We start from the raw sequence: 23,556 nt of genomic DNA on the forward strand, positions 1-23,556 counted from the left end.
AGATTCACCTATGTAGTGGACAACTTCATTTAAAGCGGTTTACACCGATCGTCCCTTTACATAAGCATGCTGCTTATATTTAAGGTCATTGTATGGTATGCTGCTTTTAAACCATGCTATCGACTATCCGTTCCAAGGTTTTAAGTAGGAAGGACGTAAGACTTATCGGTCGATAGGACTTAGGTGTCGCATAGCTAGGTTTCCCTGGTTTGGGTATAAATATTACCCTTGCATCCTGCCATTTAACTGGGGTATATGCAAATTTTAAGCATGCAGTGAATATCTGTGACAGATGTACGGAAACCAGTCCCGCCTCCATCTGCAAAAGTGCCGGGAAAATTCCATCCGGCCCTGCAGATTTATAGGGAGCAAAGCTCTTGATTGCCCCTTTAACCATGTCAGTTGTAATAACTATTTCCGTCTTACCCTCCCCTTCCTCCAATATCGGTTCATCTATGTTATTCGATATACCGGGTGGGAAATGAGAATCCATTAGGAGTTTCATTGTCTCCTCCATATCCTCAAGCCTCCTGCCCGTGTCATCGATCATAGATTCCGGTTGGACATGAGTTTTGGATAGGAATTTTTTTTATCTTCGATACGTCATTTACGCTATCTACCTGTTCACAGAAAAGTTTCCAGGAGTCTCGTTTGGCTTTTCGAACGATTTTCTTATATTCACCATGTTTATTACGATACTCATCCCAGTATACTGCGGTCTTTTTACGCCGTGCCCGGTTGAATAGTTTGCGAAGAGTCTTCCCAAGGTTCCGGATCTCCCCAGTTACCCAGGGTTTTTCCTGGGCAGATCTCCGCTCTCGCAGAGGGCAGCTGTCCTCGAACGATTCAACCAGGGCACTTGTGAACGTTTCCACTTTGGCATCTATATCCTCTTTATTTCGACATTGAAAAGTGTCCTGACCTAAACGGTTCTTTAGTAAGGTCTCGAACATTGTCCAATTAGTTTTAAACTTATTCCGAAACTTTATCGGCTTTGGTGGTGGCCTTAGTATTTTGAATCTTATGTACCGATGATCAGAAAAGGAGTGCTCGCCCGAAACTCTCCAATCCTGAATTTCGTTTATAAGCTCTTCTGAACATATAGTTATATCTAATACTTCTTCTCTGATTCTATTGACGAAGGTAGCTTTATTACCTAAGTTCAATGTTATCAAGTCTTTAGTATTAAAGAAATCCATGAGGGCTTGTCCCCTGCGATTGGTGTTTGTACTACCCCAAGCTACATGGTGCGAGTTGGCATCACAACCTATTACAATTTTCTTATTTTTCCTTTGTGCCTCTTCAACCAGTTTCATCAGATCCGACGTTGGTGGTAGTGTCGGAGAATCGAAAGGCAGGTAAATAGATGCAAGGAATATGTTGCCACGACCTTGCTTCAGCACCGTTGCATCCGATGTTGATAATCCTGTTGAGAGGAGAAAACATAAGTTCTTGTGACATAAGATACATGTTCTCGGGCGAGATCCTGTATCAGCGTAGAAAAGTTGGAAATTTACGTGATTTAATCCAGAAACCTTGTTGCGAATCGTCCAAGGTTCCTGGATTAAAGCTATATGTATTTTACCTGTGTTGATTTTAGCCATCAGAGCGTTGGTAGCTGTCTCGCTCCGATGGAGGTTTATTTGGATAACCTCAATCATGGTCATTCATTAAACTGTCTTCCAGCGAGTTGGTGGTCACCTCCTCGCTCTTTGGATTTGACTCCTCCGGATAGCCTGAAGTGGCTATTAATGCAGTGAGTACTGTTGATGGCACTGCGGTGTCCTTATCAGGCATAGGAATAGCAGTATTTTTTAATAGACACATTCCCAATTCTGGAGAGCATTGCTGTTCTGTCTTCTGGCGGGTGAGTGATTTCCTCCTCGCTTTTAGGATTTGACTCCTCAACATTGCTAGTACTTGCTAATGATGCTTTGGGTACTGTCTTAGGTGTTTTAGTGTCCTTGTCGGGGCCGGTTTTGACAGCCCTTTCAATCGGCGCCTTCCCAATTTTGGAAAGGGCAACTACACTTTCTCCTGGCGAGTTAATGGTAAATTCCTCGATTTTAGGATTTGACTCCTCAACGTTATCAGTAGTGGATACTGATGCTGTGATCTTAGGTTTTTTAGTGTCCTTTTCGAGGCTTGTTGTAACAGCCCTTCCAATCGGCACCCCAATTTTGAATATGACAGATTTAGAGGCGAAGTAAGCTCTACCTTTATTCTTGGCAAGACTAGCCATGGATTTCTGGTCGATACCTATTACAAATAAAGTTCCGTCAGGTTCTTCTTTCCTGTAAAAGACATCCCATTTTTCCACGGCCAGCTCAGCATTTTGACCTCCAAGAATTTCCAGTATACGTTCATTAGCCAGTTTACTGCCCCATCCTTTTATGTAGACAGTGGACTTTAGGAGCACCGGAAGCTCGCTCTTCTTTGCCAGTCCCAGCCTAGCGCCGTCCCAGGGAGGAAGATACTTTCCACCAAGTTCTTTAGGGTGCTAACACATTGGTGAGATGCCAACCTCATCAACATCACGCCCATGCTGAACTCGCAGCTCACGCTCTCTATTGGTTGTTTGCCCTTTGAAGCGATTGCATGGTCCACTATCTTATTATTGACCAGGTCTTCTATTTTACTCTGTTGGTCTATTGGAATTTTGCCTGTCGGATTACCGGCATCGTAAACTGCATAGCAGAGATCGTTCCGGTGCCTACTTCTGGCAACTTTGGCGTAAGATGGCGGCTCTTTTCCTTTTCCTCCGTCTAGCTTCTCCTTCCTCGTTTTTCGGGGCTTCTTTTGAGATTCCCTTACCTTCGAGGTTGATTTCGCCGACGTGTTCGTCTTCGGATTATCTGGCTTGGCGTTGTCACCCTTACTCGCAGGATTCTCACTTGAGATTCCTTTGAGTGAAGTATGGCTTGGCTTCGACTGTGTATTAGAAGACGGGGAGCTCTTTTTCTTCTTAGGTTTATTCTCAGTTGTCAACTCCTCGGGAGACCTGATCCTTTTTGCCTCAGATCTTGTGAGAGAGTCCGATTTTTCCTTTGGAGTGTCGTGGGATTGACTAACTATGATTTCCTGAAGCATCTTTTTCAACTTCCTCCTCTGTGCTCCAGAAAGTCTTTTCTTAGTAATAGGTAGTTTAGCTATGATATCACTCACCTCTTTCACCATTTACTCTACTTCATCCTTTTTGGGATTTGCTATAATGGTATTATTATTATTATCATCTGAGGATTCAGAGTCGGAACCCTCACCTATATTTGAAGGCTGAGGTAGCTTAGAGCTCTCTCCGAGTACATCCTTCTCTTTCACCCCTATATTTTTGCCAGCGGCATGCTGTACACTTGACGCATTGTCCGCCACGGAGGCCAAGGTACCCACATCCGTAGTAGTATTCTGCTCACGATTGCAGGATGACGACGACACGTGACTCGCGAGTAGATCAACACTTGCCGCCGGTACTGGGTTATTTAGGCCCTGCACCGTAACTTTTATCTTTTTATTTTTATTTTCCATATTTGTTTTTTTTCCAGTTTTTTGGTCTGCGGGGAATATAATATTCCCAGGTGGTGGACAATCTGCCCTCCCTCATCTTAAGTGAAATTAAAGCTGGGAGAGGACAGATGGTCCATCACCACCCCCTATCCGCCACCCGGGGACGCGCTCGGTAGGAAAAAACTGGAAAACTCTCTTCTAAAATCTTTTGTAAAACAAAACCCATATGAAGTATTTACTCCACCGGCGGCTGCTACGCCAGATTTTTTTAAACTACTTCGCCGGAGTAGAATTATCCATTCGCAACAATGATTCATTCATTCGTAATAAATATAATTTTTTCATGAATATGTACTTTTTTATGTTTATTATTCACAAAAAATTAAGTTTTACATAATTTCAGGCACTCACTTAAATTTTGCAAATTAATTAATCTGCCAGAAGAGATTTTTTGTTTGAAACAAACATTATTAAATTCGGGATATATTTTATTCACAAATTTTAATATTTTTATCTTTATTTTTTAAAAAAATTAAAATTTTTACAAAAATTTTTCATGAAATGAATTTGCTGTACTTACTGGTTTTGACATCTACCAAGGCGAATTCAGATAAGGTGTTGTTATTAAATCTGCTGATAATTATACCCTCGCCCACCAGTGGTGTTAGTTTGTCATTCCGTGTGTAACACCAATAAAAATTCACCTGAGACACAACAGAGTATATATATTTCGATTCTATATCAAATTCTCAGTCGATTTAGCCATGTCCATCTGTCTGCCGAAAACACGCTCACGTTAAAACTAAGCAAAAGAAATAAACCAAATTCAAATATTCGTTATTGTCCTAAACAGTTTGGTTAAAAAATCAGCAAAATCGGTTCACAATGTTAAAAGTTATGAGTAAAAATTTCAGACTACCTCGAAAAAAATTACGTTTTTTTGTAATTCTTTAGCAGTTTTCTCAGCAACTACAAAAGATAATTCGATGAAATTTGTCACACGTCATTTTTTACCCAGGCACCAATTATGTAACCGCTCATATTTCATTAACTAATAAAGCTATCGGGGTAAAATTCGACACGAATATGTTTTGTATGGAAGCTATGCAATATAAGGTCAACTTCCGAAAATCACTTAAACGCACATATTTCATTAACTAATAAAGCTATCGGGGTAAAATTCAACGTGAATATGTTTTGTGTATATAGAAATGATTATGTGAAATTTTTCCCGAATCGGTCGATAATTATTTAGGATTCGGCATATCCGAATATAGCACTCTAACTTGTTATTTTTATTATTTATTAAATAAATTAATACTTATATTAAAGTAGTAAACAAAAATTAGAAAACAAAAAGAAATTGTAATAAACAAACAAGTTAGAGTACTATATTCGGCTATGTCGAATCTTAAATACGACTTATAATGGACCGATTAGAAAACATTTTAGCAAAATCAATTATCTATACACAGAACATGCATCATTTAATAATGAATTATGTGGTATTAAGTGTTTTTCAGAAATGACTTACATGGGAGATATGACTAATTATGGACCCATCTGGAAAAAATCCGTACACTGATTTATATATACACAAAACATATTCGTCTCGAATTTTATCCCGATATCTTTATTAGTTAATGAAATATGAGCGATTAAGTGATTTTCGGAAGTGGACCTTATATGGGAGCTATGACTAACTCAGGACCGATACGGAAAAAATTTCGTAGAGTGATTGATACATACACAGAACATATTCATGTCGAATTTTATCTCGATAGTTTTATTTATTATTGATATATACGCGTTTAAGCTATTTTCGGAAGTGGGTATTATATGGGAGACATGACCAATTGTGGACCGATAACAATCTACGTTAGTGGTATGATTTCTGTTCATATTATATTTATATATGCAAAATTTTGAGTTGATGCCGATATATTTAAGGAAATTATTAATGATAAATCCATTTCCGAAAATATGTACCTTTGCATGTGGGCTATGGGAAATTTTGGATCGATTGATATGATTTTAAACATAATTGATCAAAATCATAACAATGATGTGTGACAAATTTCATCGAATTTTCTTTTATAGTAGCTGAGAAAACTGCTTAAGAATTACGAAAAAAACGTTTTTTTTTTTTTTTTGAGATAGTCTTAAATTTTTACTCATAACTTTTAACGTTGCGAACCGTTTTTACTGATTTTTAATACCAAACTGCTTAGGGCAATAATGAATATTTTTGGTGAATTTGGTTTATTTCACGCGAGAGCGTGTTTTAGGCAGACAGACAGACGGACATGGCTAAATCGACTCAGAACTTGATAAGGACCCGGAATATACATATCGTCACCTGAAACATATCGTCACCGCAAACGGCCCTAACTAACCAAAAATTGGACTCCTCCGACCAAAATTAGCGATTTTATTGACAAAAAACAAAAGGCCCTATCTACATAAACATTTAAATATTAAAGGTAAAAAGCCCAATTTATCCATTTTTATATACGCCATTGTCAACTATCATAACAACTGATAGGTTTCACTATTAAACAATTTGTTTATTTACTACAGTAAATCGCGTTTGTAGAAACAAACTTTTCAATTTTAATAGTTTAATGCTTCTCCTGTAAAATTTTAAAAATGTTAGATAGGGCCGTTTGCTTTTTAGGTGACGATATTTACTTTGTTGGGTCTCAGATGAATATTTCTTAGTGTTACACACGTAATGACAAACTTATATATACCCTCTATCACCGATAGAGTGACCGCAAAAAGTCGATGTTGGATTCTTGTTCATCTTAACCCCACAAAATAATCCCTTTCCATATATTAAGATAGCCGAAATTTGAGCTCGATTAATAAACGTTAACACGTGTTGCTCGTAGCTCAAAGTTTGAAAAAATCCAAATTTTTAGAAATGTATTAAAGATAATGTCAACATTTTTGACATTCTATTTGTACTTCCTTCATGTTAAGCTTTTGCACACATACATAGATTTAATTTAGAATTTTTTCATTTCTTGTTGCATCATTAATGATGTTTTGTAATTTGCCTTTAAAAAAATCGATAATAAATGATAAAATCGCTAGTTTTTCCATAATATGTTAAAAATACGTTAACTTAAAATTTCCCATTTTCCCGGGAACGATTAAAAAAGTTCCGGGGAAATATTGACAAACTTTTCCCGATTATTCCCGGACGGGATTTCCCGAACCCCAAACTCTAGTCATAATGTACATAGTTTTAGTATTTCAAAAAGATGTAAAACACAAAACTAGGTTGAAAAATGTAAAAGTTATTACAAATTCCCCAGGCCATTAACGTTCATTGGGAAATGTGGAAAAAAATTTAACTTATTTTGAAAAATATTCGAATAAAACTATTTTATTACATAAAATATATCTATATTTACTCCTTATTCTTTACTGTTATACATTTTAAACAAAATATTTACAGAATGTCACTTCTCAGATAATATAAAATATGTCCCTGAAGTTATATATAAATCGGGAAATCCTAAGGCGTAAACTTTGGAGGTCAAAGGTCAAATTTAGCAATATCTGGAAATTCTCATTAAAACTTGTCGAAATAATAGTTATTTGTTTGGTATATTTTCTAAAATTACAGAAATTTATAATACACTGAAAATAATCCATGCCTAATATACACGAAAAATGTCGTACATTGTACGAAATGCTTAGTGGTTTCGCACCACGAAATTCTTTCGTAATAAACACGAAATTGTAGGAAATGTTTTAGTAAAATGCAAAATAATTTTATATAATTTTAGAAAAAAATTTCGAATTAAAAAAAACAAATTTTTTATGTTTTAAAAAAAAAACATAAAAAATTTTCCTAATTTCCTGTAAATTTAAAATTACGTTTAATTTAACCCGCTTAAAATTACGAAAATAACAAAAAAAATCGTAACAAAATAATTTTTTTTGTGAAATCAAAAATAATTCTTGTATATTACTAAATAATTTTGTTACGAAAAAAAATTCGTTACTTTCGTTAAATATTACATGCCTTAGGGCGGGTTTCTTACTACTGAGTTAAACTAGGCTTTACTTGCTGTTAGATTAAACTCGGAACAAATTTAGCCGGACTTTAACCGATGAATGTGTTTTTCAGTTATGGATTTAAGTTCAGTTAACATTGTTAGTATTGCCAACTTTTCACTCAAAAACATAAACAATGAACAGCTGTTTTTTGCAAATAATACTTTTGTAAAATGAAAAATTTTTGAAAAATGTTAAATAAACAAAGAGTATTGATAGATAAGAATACAACACTGAAAAAGCTCGTAAACTTCGATCTAACTCAATAAAGTAGAATGAAATTGGAATAAGGACTTGGTTACAATTCCCATATTCCATTTCTTCAACACTTGTGAGTTAAATAGATGATGTTTACAAGTGACATAGCATATGGCACAAGAAGATTGCTGATGATGAGCCGTAGCGGGCCCGAAAATGCATTCCATTCTGCAGTTGTGTCCGAAAAATTAAATTTTCAGTATTCTTATAATTAAAAATATCATTACAATTTGGAAAATAACTTATCCCCAAGTGGACTCGAACTCGAGCCTGTGTCTCGTTTCTGTAACTCTCGCATCGAGAAGTTTCTCGCATGAAACAGTGAAATTGAAGAAAAAACAATGTGAATTGAAACAAAATATCAATTCTCACATGCAACTGTTTCTGTAAGAAAATTTTGTGAGAACTATCTGTCATTTATGTTTTTTAACGTAAGTTATTGGAAATTTGTGAGTAAAAGTGTTTCTGTAAGAAAATTTCGTGAAAAGATTCTCACATGAACTGTCAAAAAAACTCTCATTTTAAAACGGTGCGAAAGTAAAATTTTAAGTAAAAAAAAATTAATTTAAACATGAATTCTATGAAATAATGAAAAAGTAATGTTATAATTATCATTAATTAAGATTAAAATAAATATTGTTCACTAATTTTTAGAAGATAGGAGGAATTTCGGATATACAGAAGCAAATGCTAAAAAAGTACGTGGGCGTAAACTTAGAAATTGCCAAGGGCGAATTTAGTGGGATAATTTTTCGAACAATTTTCATTTAATTTCTATATTTTTTGTTTATTTATTCTTCGTTTATATATTTTTTCGGCAATTTTTGAAGAAGAAAATCTTTTAATTTTTATGTTTTGACAGCTGTTTTATTGGAAATTTCCAATAAAAACGTAATTCGTGTAACCTCTTCTCACTTTAAGTTACAGAAACACTTTTTACTCACAAATCGAGAAACGATGGAATTTTTAGTTTCACACTTCTCGATGTGAGAACTTCTCACTAAAAGTTACAGAAACGGGGTACAGGTGTGGTAACCAAAAAATTTTATCACGTCTTCTTTTTTCGCAAAAGTGTTTTAAAAAAAAGGAAATTTTTTGTTAAAAATTTAAATTAAAATTTTAAAATGCAGACAAAATTGACAAAAACAACAATAATTGTTCATTATTTGTTGTTTAATTGTGTTTTAAAAAAAAGGAAATTTTTTGTTAAAAATTTAAATTAAAATTTTAAAATGCAGACAAAATTGACAAAAACAACAATAATTGTTCATTATTTGTTGTTTAATTGTTCTTTATAGTTTTCAGCGCTTTGTTTTCCCTGTTTGTGAAGACTCCTTGCTAATTTTGGCACTTAAAGTGAAGATTTCCTTAACATATACATCAAACAATGCGTATTTATGAGACTTATTAAATCATATTTTTGAATTTTCGATATTTATAAACCCACAAATTTTCTTGCTACAAAATAAAGAAAAAGATAATTTTTTTAAAATTAGCAATATACTAAATATGGACTAAATATGAAATATATTTTCGTTAGAAGTGTATCCAATATACAAATCGTCACCTGAAATGCAAAAAGGCGTAACAACCAAAATTATTAAAATCGACTTTTTGATTGAAAATGGCCCACTGCATCAAAATATATGTTGTTGCAATTTTTTAGAATCCTAATGTCAAAACTTCCGACTTTATTGAATTGACATTTCCACAACTAAGAAAGTCCTAAAAAGTAACATAATAGACTATGTCTGGCGATACAGTTATATTCAAACGAGTTTATCGATGTTGGGATACAATACATGTAAAAAAATTTTGTTTTTATAACTTAAATAACTTTCATTTTATTTACTTTTTTGTCTCTCCTGTAAAATGTTTAAAATGTTGTTACGCCCTTTTGCATTTCAGGTAACGAAATGTTATTAAAAAGATGTTGAACAGTTTTACAATTTTTTCAAAGTTTTTGAACTTAAATTTGAAATAATGTTTGAGATTTGAGTTCGGTTTGAATTATTCGAAATTGTGATGTGATAGGAAAAAATCGAAGGCGTAGAATCAGTGTGGCAATATCTTAAGTTCTATACTATAGTTTTTTAAAGGAAGATTTGAGTGCAGACCAGTGTAATTGGTACATCGAATCAGCTGCAACGAAATATATGCGTAGTGATGAACAATATTTCATAAGTTTGAATAAACTTTTGAATCGTCGCTTTGGTCACCGAAATATTGGAGCTATCCACTCGGCGGTCAACAAAGGTTTAATATTTGGTGTAAATATTAGTAAATGTAGCTGTGATTTTAAATGTAACGTATGTATAGAATCCAAATTAACAAGAAAGCCGTTTTCTAAAGTTGCAACATCAAGAGCAGAAAGTATTTTAGAATTGGTGCATGCAGACTTATGTGGCTTTGATTGATGATTATAGTCGCTATTGTTATGTTCATTTTATTAAAACAAAAGATGAAGCTTTTGAGAAAATAAAATAATATATTGAGTTAACAGAAAATCAATTTGAAAAACGATTAAAAGTTATAAGAACTGATCGTGGTGGTGAATTTTGCAACAAGAAGATGAATAAATACTTGAAAAGTAAAGGCATAATTCATCAACTTACTGCTCCTACATACCTGAACAAAATGAGGTGGAAGAAAGGAAAAACCGAAGTTTAATGGAAATGGCAAGATGCATATTAAATGATGGGCGGAAGCTTTAAACACTGCTAATTATATCCATAATCGAATGTTATCTTCTGCTACTAATGTTGCTCCTTATGAATTGTAATTAAGAAAACTCCAGTTTAAAACATATTCATGTTTATGGATCCATTGCATATGCGCATATCAATAAACAAAATCGAAGGAAGTTCGATGACGTTGCAGTCAAATGCAGATTGGTTGGCTATTGTGATGAATCAAAAACTTTTCGTTTAATTAATCTAAATTCCAACAATATTGTTATTAGTAGAGATGTGCAATTTATTGAATCGAATAAACCCTATGGTGATGAAGAATACTCCGAAAACATGGTAAATGTATTGATGAAAAATCAGAATATCGAAAAAAGAAAATCTTTAAAACCCACAATATCAGAAATTCATGGTCTTTGACGATCATTGTGTATCTGAAGAATGTTATGTATCTGAAAATTGTTGAGTATCTGAAGACTGTTGTGGATTTGAGTCGGACCATGAAGCTGGTCGAAAAATTTCTTCAAGATGTAATAAAGGAATTTCACCTAAAAAGTATGGCTATAAAACTATTTCAAATGAAGACCCAATTACAAAAATTGGCTGACAGCTATGGAAGATGAAATAAAATCTTTGAGAGAAAATGAAACATGGGAACTAGTCAAGATGCCCGAGGGTCGTAAATTAGTTGGCTGTAAGTGGGTGTACAAAATTAAGAAAACGGTAAATGGCAACCAAAAATATAAAGCAAGTAGCAAAGGGATTTTCACAGAAATTTTTAGAGAATTACTATCAAGTTTTTGTGCCAGTAGTTAAGTAGACAACTTTAAGATCATTATTGGCTATAGCAAGTTTTGAAGGCATGAAGGTTAAACATGTTAACCTTCATGTTAAACTGCTTTTCTTAATGGCGATTTGGATATTGAAATTTATATACAGTGAATCAATTAAGTAATTTGCCTATGTAAAATTTTATAAATTTTAAGAAAAAACTTTGTCTGAACAATTATTTTTAGCAAAGTTAAGCAATTTGTTTGTTGTGTTTTTTAAAGAATATATTAATATATTTTAATATATTTTAATTTTCTACCAAAAAAAGTAAAATAGTGATATTAACTAACAAGATTTTTGATAAAATGTAAACGTATTGTTATTTTTTAGATCAATAAAGTATTTTGCTTTTTAGTTTTTTGTTTATTTTTTTAATATTGCTGAATAATTTTATACAATTTTACATTTTTATTACTCCTGTATATTAAAATAAAATTTTTTAGATATTTAAGTAGTGGTACGACTAAATTTGGGCATTTCTTAACCGATTTATTATCCTATATACCTATAAGAATTTATCAATATTTCACTTAACAAGAAAATGTATCGTTTCTTTGATTTTATTTAGAAAATAATAAGTAATTTTGAATTGGATACATGATAAACTAGAAAATCAATGAATTTGGACATAGAAAAAAGGTTTAGTGGGGTATAAAACTCCATATTATAACAAAATAATGTGGGTTTTTGGTCACTTTGTATTGATAAACAAAAACTACATTACGGAAACCCCATCTATTTGGGGAGTGCTGTGTGAATTTTATTTAGTATTGTATAATATTGATTCTTATTCAATAAAACTAACACTAAGTGCCATCCTAGCCACTCAAAGTATGGGGATATCACCGTATACCACTATAGAACTATTACATGCTAAAATCTTGATTTTCTACTTCATATTTTGAATGCTTTATTATATGAATAAAATACAGTAGGCGTATTTGGATCTGGATAGTTATTCTTGATTTGGGTTCTAACTATATATAAGTGTATGTATTAGCTGAAAAATATTGGTCTTGTGTACCTTAGATGATGAGAACCGCCTCTATTTGTAAATATCTAAATTAAGTATTTTTCCTGCACCACACGACAGTTCGATTTATATTGTTTCCAAACAACCTTAGGTATGTTTAGAGGTCTAAATTTAAACATAGTGTTCTTTCTAGTTCGTATATGGACTTTGGAGAAGATAAATGAGGACTTCAATGGTTTTCCTTGGATACATGTCGTCCTCTTTTGACAATTAAAGATTTTGAAAGACAACTCAGTGCGTATTTTTTAATAATTCTTTTTGTTATTTTATCAGTTATATATTTTTTATATTTTATATTTTTTAATGATATTGATTAAACATCTCATAATTGAATTTCATTGATTTACATTTGTTCTAAAAATCTAAACTAATTTTTTATATTGGAATTGCCTCATTATTTCCCTTTAAACATTTTTAACGCAAATAACTATACAGTTTCACACAATGAGGATATGATTTTTGAAAATTACAATTGAAAAATACTTAACACGTGTCCTTTTCACAATAAAACAATAAATTCCAAAAATCAATTAAAAAATAATTTGAAAATCCCAACCAAATTAATTGGAATTCTCAATATGCAATATGCAAATTCTGATGAAAAATAATAAAATGCAACAACAAATGCGCAAAAATTTCTATTTTAAACCAAAGGGTTTGTGGAAGCTGGTAAGGAAGAGTATGTATGCAAATTAAAACGTAGCATATACGGCTTTAAGAAATCTGCTCGCTGTTGGAATCTAAAAATTAATGAAGTTTTAATTAATTCTGGATTCAGAAGGGGAAGGGCAGATCCGTGTCTCTACGTAAAAACAATTAATTGTTTGAAGAAATACGTACATATTAATTTATGTGGATGATGCAAAGATGAAATGATAAAATTATATTTATAAATAAATATAAATCGAAGAAGGAATTTTCTACTTATCTCAAGAAGAATCTATATATATATATATATATATATATATATATATATATATATATATATATATATATATATATATATGTGTGTGTTTGTTTGTATGTTTATATATTTGTATATCTGAATGTAATAGACTACTAAACGGCTGAACCAATTTTATTCAAAGTTTCACAACATATTCCTGTAGGTAATAGGCTACTTTTTATTTTGAAATTCCAAGTGGGCGAGGAGCCACGCCCATATTAAGAAAATATTAAATCCGTATATTTTAGATAATATAACAGTTAGAGTCCTCAAATTTTGTCGGAGCAACTTTAGTGTCAATATAATTATTTAGGACAAAAAGTAGGCGGACTAGCATTAGGGGGCGTGGCACCTTCCATATAAATAAAATACAAAAATACGTTTATCTTAAAAACTATTACAGTTAGAATCTTCAAATTTTGCACGAATAACTTTAACATTCATCTAAATATTTTGGGTAATAAATTGACGGACTACCCTTGAGGGAAGCGGCACCTCCCTTATTAATTAAAGACAAAAATTCGTTTATCTGGAAAACTAATGGAACTAAATTCTTCAAATTTTGCACGAAGAACTTAAATATTCATCTGAACATTTTGGAGGAAAAAAAGTGGACTTTCATCTGGGGGGTCTTGAAGCCCCTATATGAATCAAATAGAAAAAGTCGTATATCTGAGAAACTATTAGAGCTAGAATCTTCAAATTTTACATAAAGAACTTTGAAATACATGTGAACATTTAGAGAATAATGGGCGGACTCTCAATGGGTGGCTTGAAACAACATATATGAATTAAATACAAAATTTCGTGCATCTTAGAAACTCTTATATTATTTAAATTTTTTATAGATAGATATAAATCGGCGATAGATAGAAACTGACGAACTTGCAATAATTTGCTTGACATCTCTCATATGTAACATATTATAAATCTGGAAAACTATTGTAGTAAGGATCTTCAAAATCGTTAAGTGGGAGTTTTATTTATACATATTCCTTTTAGGGTAGCAAAGCCCACTGGGTATAGCTAGTACATAAATAAAATTATAAATGAATTTAATCTTTCTGACGCTAAATCTAAATGCTATTGGTTCTTTATTGTATATTTCAAACAACACCAGATATATCTGTTGCTGTATCAAAGAAAAGTAAGCGGCCCAAATCAACGAGATTGGATCGAAGTAAAAAGGGTAATTAGATATCTCAAAGGTACCAAACATTTAAAACTTTGTGTTGGAACTAAAAACTCGTTGGAACTAAATGGATATGCTGATTGGGCTGGGAAAATATGAAGTAGGAAACCTATAAATGGGTTCCTATTTAAACTTGGAGATACAACAATTAGTTACGCAAGTCGAAAACAAAACAAATGTTACGTTATCATCCACTGAAGCAAAATTTGTGGCGTTGGCACAAGCATCGCAAGAAATGCTATGGATTATACAACTTCTAGGAGAATTTGAAATCGAAATATCAAAACCTGTCATTTTTGAAGACCAGAGTTGCCTCAAGATAATAGAAGAAGAAAAGATTAATCCAAGAAGCAAACATATAGACGTAAAATATTATTTTGTGAGAGATTTGTTAAAGGAAAACATAATTAGTTATGAGTATTTATTTACCTTTACATAAAATTAAAATTTGTAAATTTAGAGAATTAATTGGTTTATGTCATTAATTATAATTTTGTTCTATGTTTATAATGAGGGACTATATTCAATAGTCGCTATCTGTAATTTGCATGAAAATGAGATTTTGATGGCAAAATATCCAGCAAACAATCCCCCGTCAATGATATAAATTTCAAAGACAAAAACATATTTTTGGTAATTTTATAGCATTTTGAATGTTTTTCTATCTTAAAAAAAGAAAAAAAATCTGAATGCAAAACTCTCTATCTATTCCAAAAATGCTTTAAACTCTATCCCTTTGGATAACTTTCGGTTACTAATTTCAACATGCAGAACACAAATAAGTAAAAATAGGCCTAATATTTTCCGAGATATCGCTCATTATGATACTACTTAGTTTCATTTTACTGTCGTGATTAACCATATAACGTTGATGCTTTTTAACAATTTGTTTTCTTTTACTCCATTAAATTGCATAAAATATAATATTGATTGATATTAAATGATATTAAAATTTTTTATTTCTATGAAAAACTCTCTATCTGTTGGTTGTATAAAAATTTTCGTAGAAAAAAATAGTTTTATAAGAGTTTTAGATATGGTCGTATTAATGTATTATAGAAGAAAAAATTTTTAAAATCTTCACGAACTAGCGAAAAAACAGTTATTTTAGATAGAGACTATTGAATATAGTCCCTTGACTAATTGTTAACAATATTTGTTATATTGAGAAGGGGTGTTGATGACCAATTTATATTCAAATATTGTACTTTAGTTTTAACAACTTTGTTTAAACTTAGAATCATCATTTTTATAAAATGTCTGTTAAATGAAAAATAATTTTCATTACTTTGAAAATCTTAAAGACGATTTTATAAAACCACTGCGTGATTTATTTAATAACTTTTCTACTAAGTATGACGTATGAGTACGGGTACAACAGCTACACAAAATGTAGACAGGACAATAAAACTCTTGAGCACTTTCTTTGCCATTGTCAAGCAAATTATTCCTGATATAATGTCGCCTCACTTTGATTTGAATATTCTTGGGAATTAGGTCCAATTAACTGGATTCTGAACATCGGACGGTAATGAATGAATAAATACTATCCCCCTTATTTTTAAATTTTTATTTTATAAACAGTTTATAAATTAGATTTTGTATGGAAATTTTATTTTATAAACCTTTTATAAAATAAAAATGTTGTTTGTGAATAAGGGGCTATATGAATAAATACTATATAAGGCTTTTGTTTTTACCAACGAATATTTTCCATTATTAGGAGAACTATAAATTTTCTACATGTAAACCGAGGCTTTAAAATATGAGACCATATGATAAATGAAGTATGTTTTAGATATATGTACGTTTATTTACTTTGATATAAATTTGATTTATATTACAAATAAAACATGTAAACTCTTCTTGTAAATATTATGTTTTTCAAAAATTTAAAAAAAAAATAAATTTACAAAACACTGATAATTTCCAGGAAATATATATTTCCTAAATACTTGCAAATATATTCATCAGACTGCTTTGCAGTGTCGTTATTGTTCTCACTAAAGTTGTGTAGTCTTTTTGTATTAATGTTTATATTTGGAAAAAAAAACATATTAATTTCACTTTTTCATTTAAATTGCTTTTTAATGCTTTTGTGTCAATTAAAATATATACAAAACATGTTTAGGATTATTAATATTTACTAAAATAATACAGATAAATAGATGTACATATAAATTAATATATAAATATATATGCATATGGATATACATGCATACATACAAATAAATGTATGTAGGTATATAATCCGTCGAAACATACATACACAGTTACATATGAATATAGAATATTTATTTGTTATTTTATAATAATATTAGTTAATAGTTTAGTCCATAGAAATGTTTTTATTTTGCTTTTTAATTTATTTATTTTTGTATGTATGTATGTGTATCTATATATGCATGTATGTAGATAATACTTAAATGCTAATTTACAAAAATTAATAATTTTATCATTTTGAAGACAAGGTTTTATATTAAATATATGTGTCTATATATGTATGTATGTATATGTATTATATATTTTTATCGAAACCAATAATACAAAACTGTATGAAAAAGGGAAAGAGTAATATATCGTATTATATGATGTATTTGACAAAATAAAACATTTAGTTTAGTGAATTAGATTATTAAGGGATGCATGGGGTTTATGAGATAGAAGAGACGATGATATAAAAATATTTGATTGATTTCAATATTATTTTTTTAAACTTCAGTCGATCTGTTTTCCTCGGAACGGGAAAGTTTTCTCTCACGCCCGGGTATACGACCAGTTGCTGGTGCCTGAGATTGTTGATGTTGCTGTGTTTGCTGAATCTGATGTTGTTGCTGTTGTTGCATAATATGCGGATGTTGTTGTTGGATATAAGAAATTTGATTATAACCCTGAACACCTGGCGCGATATATAAGCTTCCAGCAGGTGCAGCCGCAGTTGGGCCCAATCTCATTTTAGCGGCGGCAGCATTTGCTGCAGCTGCTATAACAGCGGCGTTTTCACGTGATGCATTACTGGTTGTAGTCGATTGAAATGATATTGACATACCACTGTCTAGAGAGCCAACACTGCCACGTCTCTGGGGTTTATCGCCACCGACTACAATAAAAAGTACAGATTATTGGAATATTTTATGTATAGATTTTATTCTTATCTGTATTAAAATATTTTAATTCATATGATTTCATTCAAGATTTTTAATAAAAAAGACAACAAATAAATATTTTGGTACAATTTGAAATATTTTATTTGTAAATAATAAAAAAATCTTAAAAATTTACAATTCTAGATAAATAATACTAAAACTACACAACAAAATAATTATGCTTTGATATAAAATATATAAATAAAATAAAATAAGTTTTGGCATTTCCACATATATAATTTGTGACATGTTTTCTTCCCACTACATTCCTTATATTCTCCCATTCATATGTATAACAGGAAATAAGCTTTCTTTTTAGAATTTGATTTGTGGACATAAAAGACAAAATGAAAAATTGTCATGTTACATTTCTCATACTCTTTTGTTTATATGTATAAATTCATATGTATAGTACAAACACAGATGCAGCGGGGTGAAAATAGAAAACTTCTCCCCAAAATAAACAATTTTTAATAACAAAATGTTAGGAGTAATATAATATATATACATATAATATATAATATAAAAAGGAAGAAAAAATACCAAATAAAAACAAATTTTCTCCCCAAAAGTTGGAGATGGAATAGCAAATGTATAGCATGTATGTCATATAGTAAGTATGTAAATTTTGATACAGAAAAACTTTTTTGTTGTAAACGTCGAAACTTAAATACAAGTTTTCACGTATATTTGATAATTAAAACTTTAGTATATGTTCAGGTGAGCAACATATTAACACCTACTTTGTATATCAGATTTTTATTTTTCAAATTTGAGTTTAGACAAATAAATAATTGTTGTGTTTTTTTTTCGAAATTTATACATATCTATAACAAGTAAGAAAGTATAGTCGGGCGTGGCCGACCATATGATACCCTTTATTTGTTTATTTTTCATAATAAAGCATTTATCTTCAATATTCCCTTGTTCCGATACATTTAAGCAATTTATGGATGAAAAACTAATTTTCTGAAAGAGGCTTTTATGGGGGCTAGGGGCAAATATGGACCAAGCCCGATAACATTTTGTGAATATATTAAAACTTACATAATATTTTATTGTGCTGAATTTCATCGCGATATTTGTGTTTATAAGTTAATTTGGGACATTCAAGTAATTTTCTGAAGGGGACTTTGTATGGGAGCTAGGGTCAAATGGGGCCCGATCTTTATGAAATTTGGCAGGGTCATCACGACTTCTATAAAACTTAGTTGTGCCGTATTTTATCGATATATCTGTTTATTTAACATAATTATGAGCTCAGAAGCCCTTTTCGGGGGGTTCTGTTCTATGGGGGCTAGGTGAAATAATTTACCGATTTTAACCATTTTCAATAGGCTTCGTCCTTGGGTCAAATAAAACGTGCGTGCCAAATTTCATCCAATTATCTTGCGCACAAGGTTTACATGGACAGCCAGCCAGCCATATACCCTCCCCACTAAAGTGGTGGGGAATAAAACAAAATGACTGCTTAACATGAATTATTTAACAGCAATTCGATTTTTGCTTAGTTGGACACAAACTAATTAAATAAATGTTTCCACATCGAACAAATTTAAATTTTTTTATAGAGAAATTGATTTCAAATGAAAATAAATAATTTCTAATATTAAAGAAATACTATCATAGAATTGAACTAAAAAAGTCTGTTTTTTTATAAAAAGAAAAATATTGTAAAAAACAATAAAATTAATAAAAAAATACATTTTCCTTTTATTCATTTTAATTTAATTATCCGATTATTAACCGGCTAACATAAAACCTCAAATAATTATTTGACGATTAAACCGAATACACAATACAAAAACCCGAATTATTGTATGTATGTATGTATGTATGTATGTATGTATGTATGTATCAAAGCTCTAAAAGAATTCATTCCCTAATTCTTTTTTTGAAATTGAGTTATATTTTAAAAAATTAACAATTCTTCAAACTCATTCCGTTTGATTTAATTCCTAGAATTAATTCTTAAAGCTTTCGATGTAGTTGAATTAATTCTCTAATGAATTAATTCCTATAGAATGTTAAATTCCTTCTGAATGAATTAATTTTGTTTGCATTCAATCTGTTACAAATTGAATTAAAATAAATTTCAACAATTCCTATTGATTTTTAAATTCCCTCTGAATGATATAAATTTTGTTTGAATTCAATCTATTACAAATTGAATTTAAAAAATTTTCAACCATTCAATTTGAAATAGATTGAATGAAAATTTTGTTTTATAATTCAAAAGCATTCTGTATATTAAAAATTGAATTAAATTTTTTTTTTTCATTCAATTTGTAATAGAAGGAATTAAACAAATATGAATGATCATTCAATTGAATTCATTCCTATAAAGAATGAATTCTCTTAGGAATTAATTCAATGGAATATAAAGCCAAGGAATTCAGCTTTAGAATTTAAATTCAAAGAATGATTTTAAAGAATGGTACATTAAAAAATTTAAAGCCGAATTAAAAATATAAGGAATTAATTCCAAATAGAATTCATTCTTTCCATGCTTTGGTATGTATGTATGTATGTATGTATGTATGTATGTATGTATGTATGTATGTATGTATGTATGTATGTATGTATGTATGTATGTATGTATGTATGTATGTATGTATGTATGTATGTATGTATGTATGTATGTATGTATGTATGTATGTATGTATGTATGTATGTATGTATGTATGTATGTATGTATGTATGTATGTATGTATGTATGTATGTATGTATGTATGTATGTATGTATGTATGTATGTATGTATGTATGTATGTATGTATGTATGTATGTTTGATGAACGAATCAATACTTACACTGTTCATGTATGTCCAATAAACTATTGCTTAGGGCACTTCGCTTTAACTGCTGTGTGTTTTCTGTTGGATTCTGTGTAGGCTCGTTGGTTTGTGGCGTTTGGTAAGGACAGGGACATACTTCAACATCTGCCACACCACTATCTCGATTTTCCGAATTACCTGTGGCACGTGTTCGCGCTGATTTTTGGCGTTCAAGTTCGGCTTCAATTCGCAAAGACTCCATCTCATCCATTTCACAAATAGATTCTTTGAGATCTTCTGCAAACTTGCAGCGATCGTGCTCGTTGCGAGCGTTGAAAGTAACAAGAATCTTGCCATCGACTTTTTGTGAGAGTTGTATGCAGAAGGGATAGTTGGGCACATCCAAGAGCGTAACAACCATTCCACATAGTGGGAAACTATTGCGAAATGTGTATGTTACCGATGATTTTTTCTTGCTGAATATTTTTGTAATGACTAGTAGATCGTTAAAAAGAAACACCTCACGTTGGTGAACGCCAGGTCGTTCTTTTTTGTTAATATCGGGAATTTCGTAGAGGCGACAATAACACACTAGGCGACGATGCGGCAGTGCTAGGTTTGGCTTTTTTCCCACAATTGTTGCTTGAACCTTCATCACTTGAGTCACATGGTCACTTCCAGGTTTGAATTCATTTGCTTTAACTCGTTCATATATTCCAGCCAACATATCCTTGTCGATATCGTGACAATCATCAATGCCACGAAGATTTTTTATAAAGTCCTCCACACGCATACGTCGCTCTGGTTTCAAATTGGGTGTATGTAAGTCGGTGTTTAGCATAATTATAGCAAACGCCAGTACAAAGATCTGAAAGAGATAAAATATGTATTTTTCATTTTTGAATAGTTTTGTCTTTGAACAACTCACCGTATCTGATGATCTTAGTCGGCCCACAATGTCTTGATTACATTGACAGAATCGCTGTGAAAATATCTCCATAAGCCTTTCGATTTTTTGCGCTTCGCCGGGCATGCGGAAATAAGCTTGAAATTTCCGCAATGCAACATCAACTTGCATTCCAGACAAATCCAGTTCCATCGCAAAGCAATTAAGTACGGCCATATTAAATGGATTTTGTAAATTTCCTAAATATTCCCCTATCATTTGCCGTGATAATCCTTTGCGTGTAATGAGAAAACGGGCGACGCCTTGAGGAGTGTTTTCCAGAAAACCTCGACGTATTAGATAAGTTATTCCCTTTTCTGGCTTCTTATTGAACAGGTTCAAACCAACACGATACTGGCGCTTGCGGATGGTTTCAGATACCTTGAAATTGGGAGGAGTTTGGGTAGTCGTTCCTATTATTTGTTGATGCTCATGTTGCTCGTGGTGCTCATACTGAGCAGCACTAGTGTGAGATGAAATAGCATGGTCTTCCACAGGTGCAACACCACTTACAAGTGCTGCCATTGCTGCTGAATTTTGTGCGTGTGCAAATGCTGGATCTGAAGTGTGGACAAACTGTTGTGAACTGTTGAGATTAGTGCCACGCTTCCAAGTATTTGGAGAGTTTGAGCGATCCGATCCCAAATCGCTAATGGCATTACGTTCTACAGAAGTAGCGCTCGAGTCACTGCCTGAACTCTGTACCGACGTTAGACTGCCGTTTTCAGCCGACTTACAAAGGCCATTTGAACGTATTAGCGAGGGAGGCGGGGGAGTTTGTCGCATCACCATCATTTGCTGATGCATTTGGATTTGCTGCTGCTGAGCCGCTAAATGTTGTGCATGTTGCTGAGCAGTTATTGAGGATGTTCTCTTTGGCACCTCTGGTGGAATTTTCTTTCGATCCTGCGACGAAGTTGATGAGCCGCGAGGCCTCATATAAATTTGAGCTGCCGAATAGTATGGTGTATGTGGAGAAGTCCCACTCGCATTTACCCAAGACACGTTGAGTGAGGAATCCAAGTGCGAATTATTTGCAGAACTTGCAAAACTTCCGTCGTGCTGAACGGAGTGATAACTTCCGCAGTAAGCTGCCATTTGTGCACCACTTAAACTATGAGCTGCATAGTAATGAGGATCTGCTGTATGCAATAAGTTAACATGAGGATGACTTGATCCCGATACACCGGCAGACACCGAACTTGAGGCCGAAGTGTTGGAAGCGCCTAAAATATTCAAATGTTTATTTAAAAATTATATTTTATAGCTCTTATTAATGGAGATGTGTTAGTACCTGATTGACTGCGTGGTATTGTGCCGCCATCTACGTGTCGCCGCTCACGCATCGATAACGATCGTGTCGGTGGTGTTCTAGAGCCGGATGCCAAAGATTGATGTCCAACGCCACCGGGAGGACCTGGCATTATAGTAACGCGTGGTTGTATTTGCTGCTGAGTTCCTTGCACGGACACTGTGTTAGATTGATTTGGCTCTAATTGAGATTCGGTATTACTACTATATGCGGAAGACATTGACATATTAGCTGCCGCTGTTTCATCCACTGCTGTGGCGCCACCAACGACCATTGTGCGCCGACTTAGTCGTTTTTCTGCTTTGGCCATTGCTGTTATTGACGCAAATTTCTTTACCATCATGTAGTGACGAAATGCTCTCTGAATTGTAATTGCAGCGTTTCGAGCACGTACGCCGCCGTATTTACGTTCCAGCAATTCAATTTGCTTCTCAAGCAAATCCTGTGAAAGTTCGTACCTAAGGGACAACAAATACACTCACACATTAAATTGTTCTTAAATTAATTACAAATACAATTGCTTTTACCGCAATTGTACAATTAAATTGTTATTGGGATGTAGAAAATTGAAGAAAAATGATCTCTAAAATGATTTTGCAAGTAACAATTGTTTGCGACTGGATGGCTTATCATTGTAAAGTTTTTTTCTTTAGGTAAGGTAAAAGATAAGATAATAATTATCGTACGTCAGTCAGTTGTTCATTTTGCCAAAATACATACAAAAGAAATATAAACATTCCAAGCTAGAAAAGTTTGTTGATTTTATAACAAAAACACACGTTCACATGTATGTATGTTATGTATGAACATTTATAATTTAAATTGTGTGAGTACCGCTGACAGTGTTTGCAAAAAATA

General features: G+C 32.2%; 1 protein-coding gene across 8 annotated transcripts in view; it reads right to left on the minus strand.

Annotated features, from left to right (window-relative positions):
• Positions 1 to 16,584: 16,584 nt before the first annotated feature.
• Positions 16,585 to 23,556, minus strand: part of LOC119602795 (IQ motif and SEC7 domain-containing protein 1) — a 60,847-nt gene continuing 53,875 nt past the window's right edge. For all 8 annotated transcript variants that reach the window (XM_037954502.1, XM_037954506.1, XM_037954503.1 and 5 more), the window contains 4 exons: positions 22,681 to 23,156; positions 21,369 to 22,612; positions 20,477 to 21,308; positions 16,585 to 17,619 (listed from right to left, as the gene is read on the minus strand). In XM_037954502.1, coding sequence (XP_037810430.1) covers positions 17,231 to 17,619; positions 20,477 to 21,308; positions 21,369 to 22,612; positions 22,681 to 23,156 — 2,941 coding nt within the window. In that variant the 3' untranslated portion in view covers positions 16,585 to 17,230. The remainder of the gene's footprint in view (positions 17,620 to 20,476; positions 21,309 to 21,368; positions 22,613 to 22,680; positions 23,157 to 23,556) is intronic.

The sequence above is a fragment of the Lucilia sericata genome, unplaced genomic scaffold (genome assembly GCF_015586225.1).
Source record: "Lucilia sericata isolate MDLA Ls3-8-SP2 unplaced genomic scaffold, ASM1558622v1 Contig000253F_arrow, whole genome shotgun sequence".
NCBI lineage: Eukaryota > Metazoa > Arthropoda > Insecta > Diptera > Calliphoridae > Lucilia > Lucilia sericata.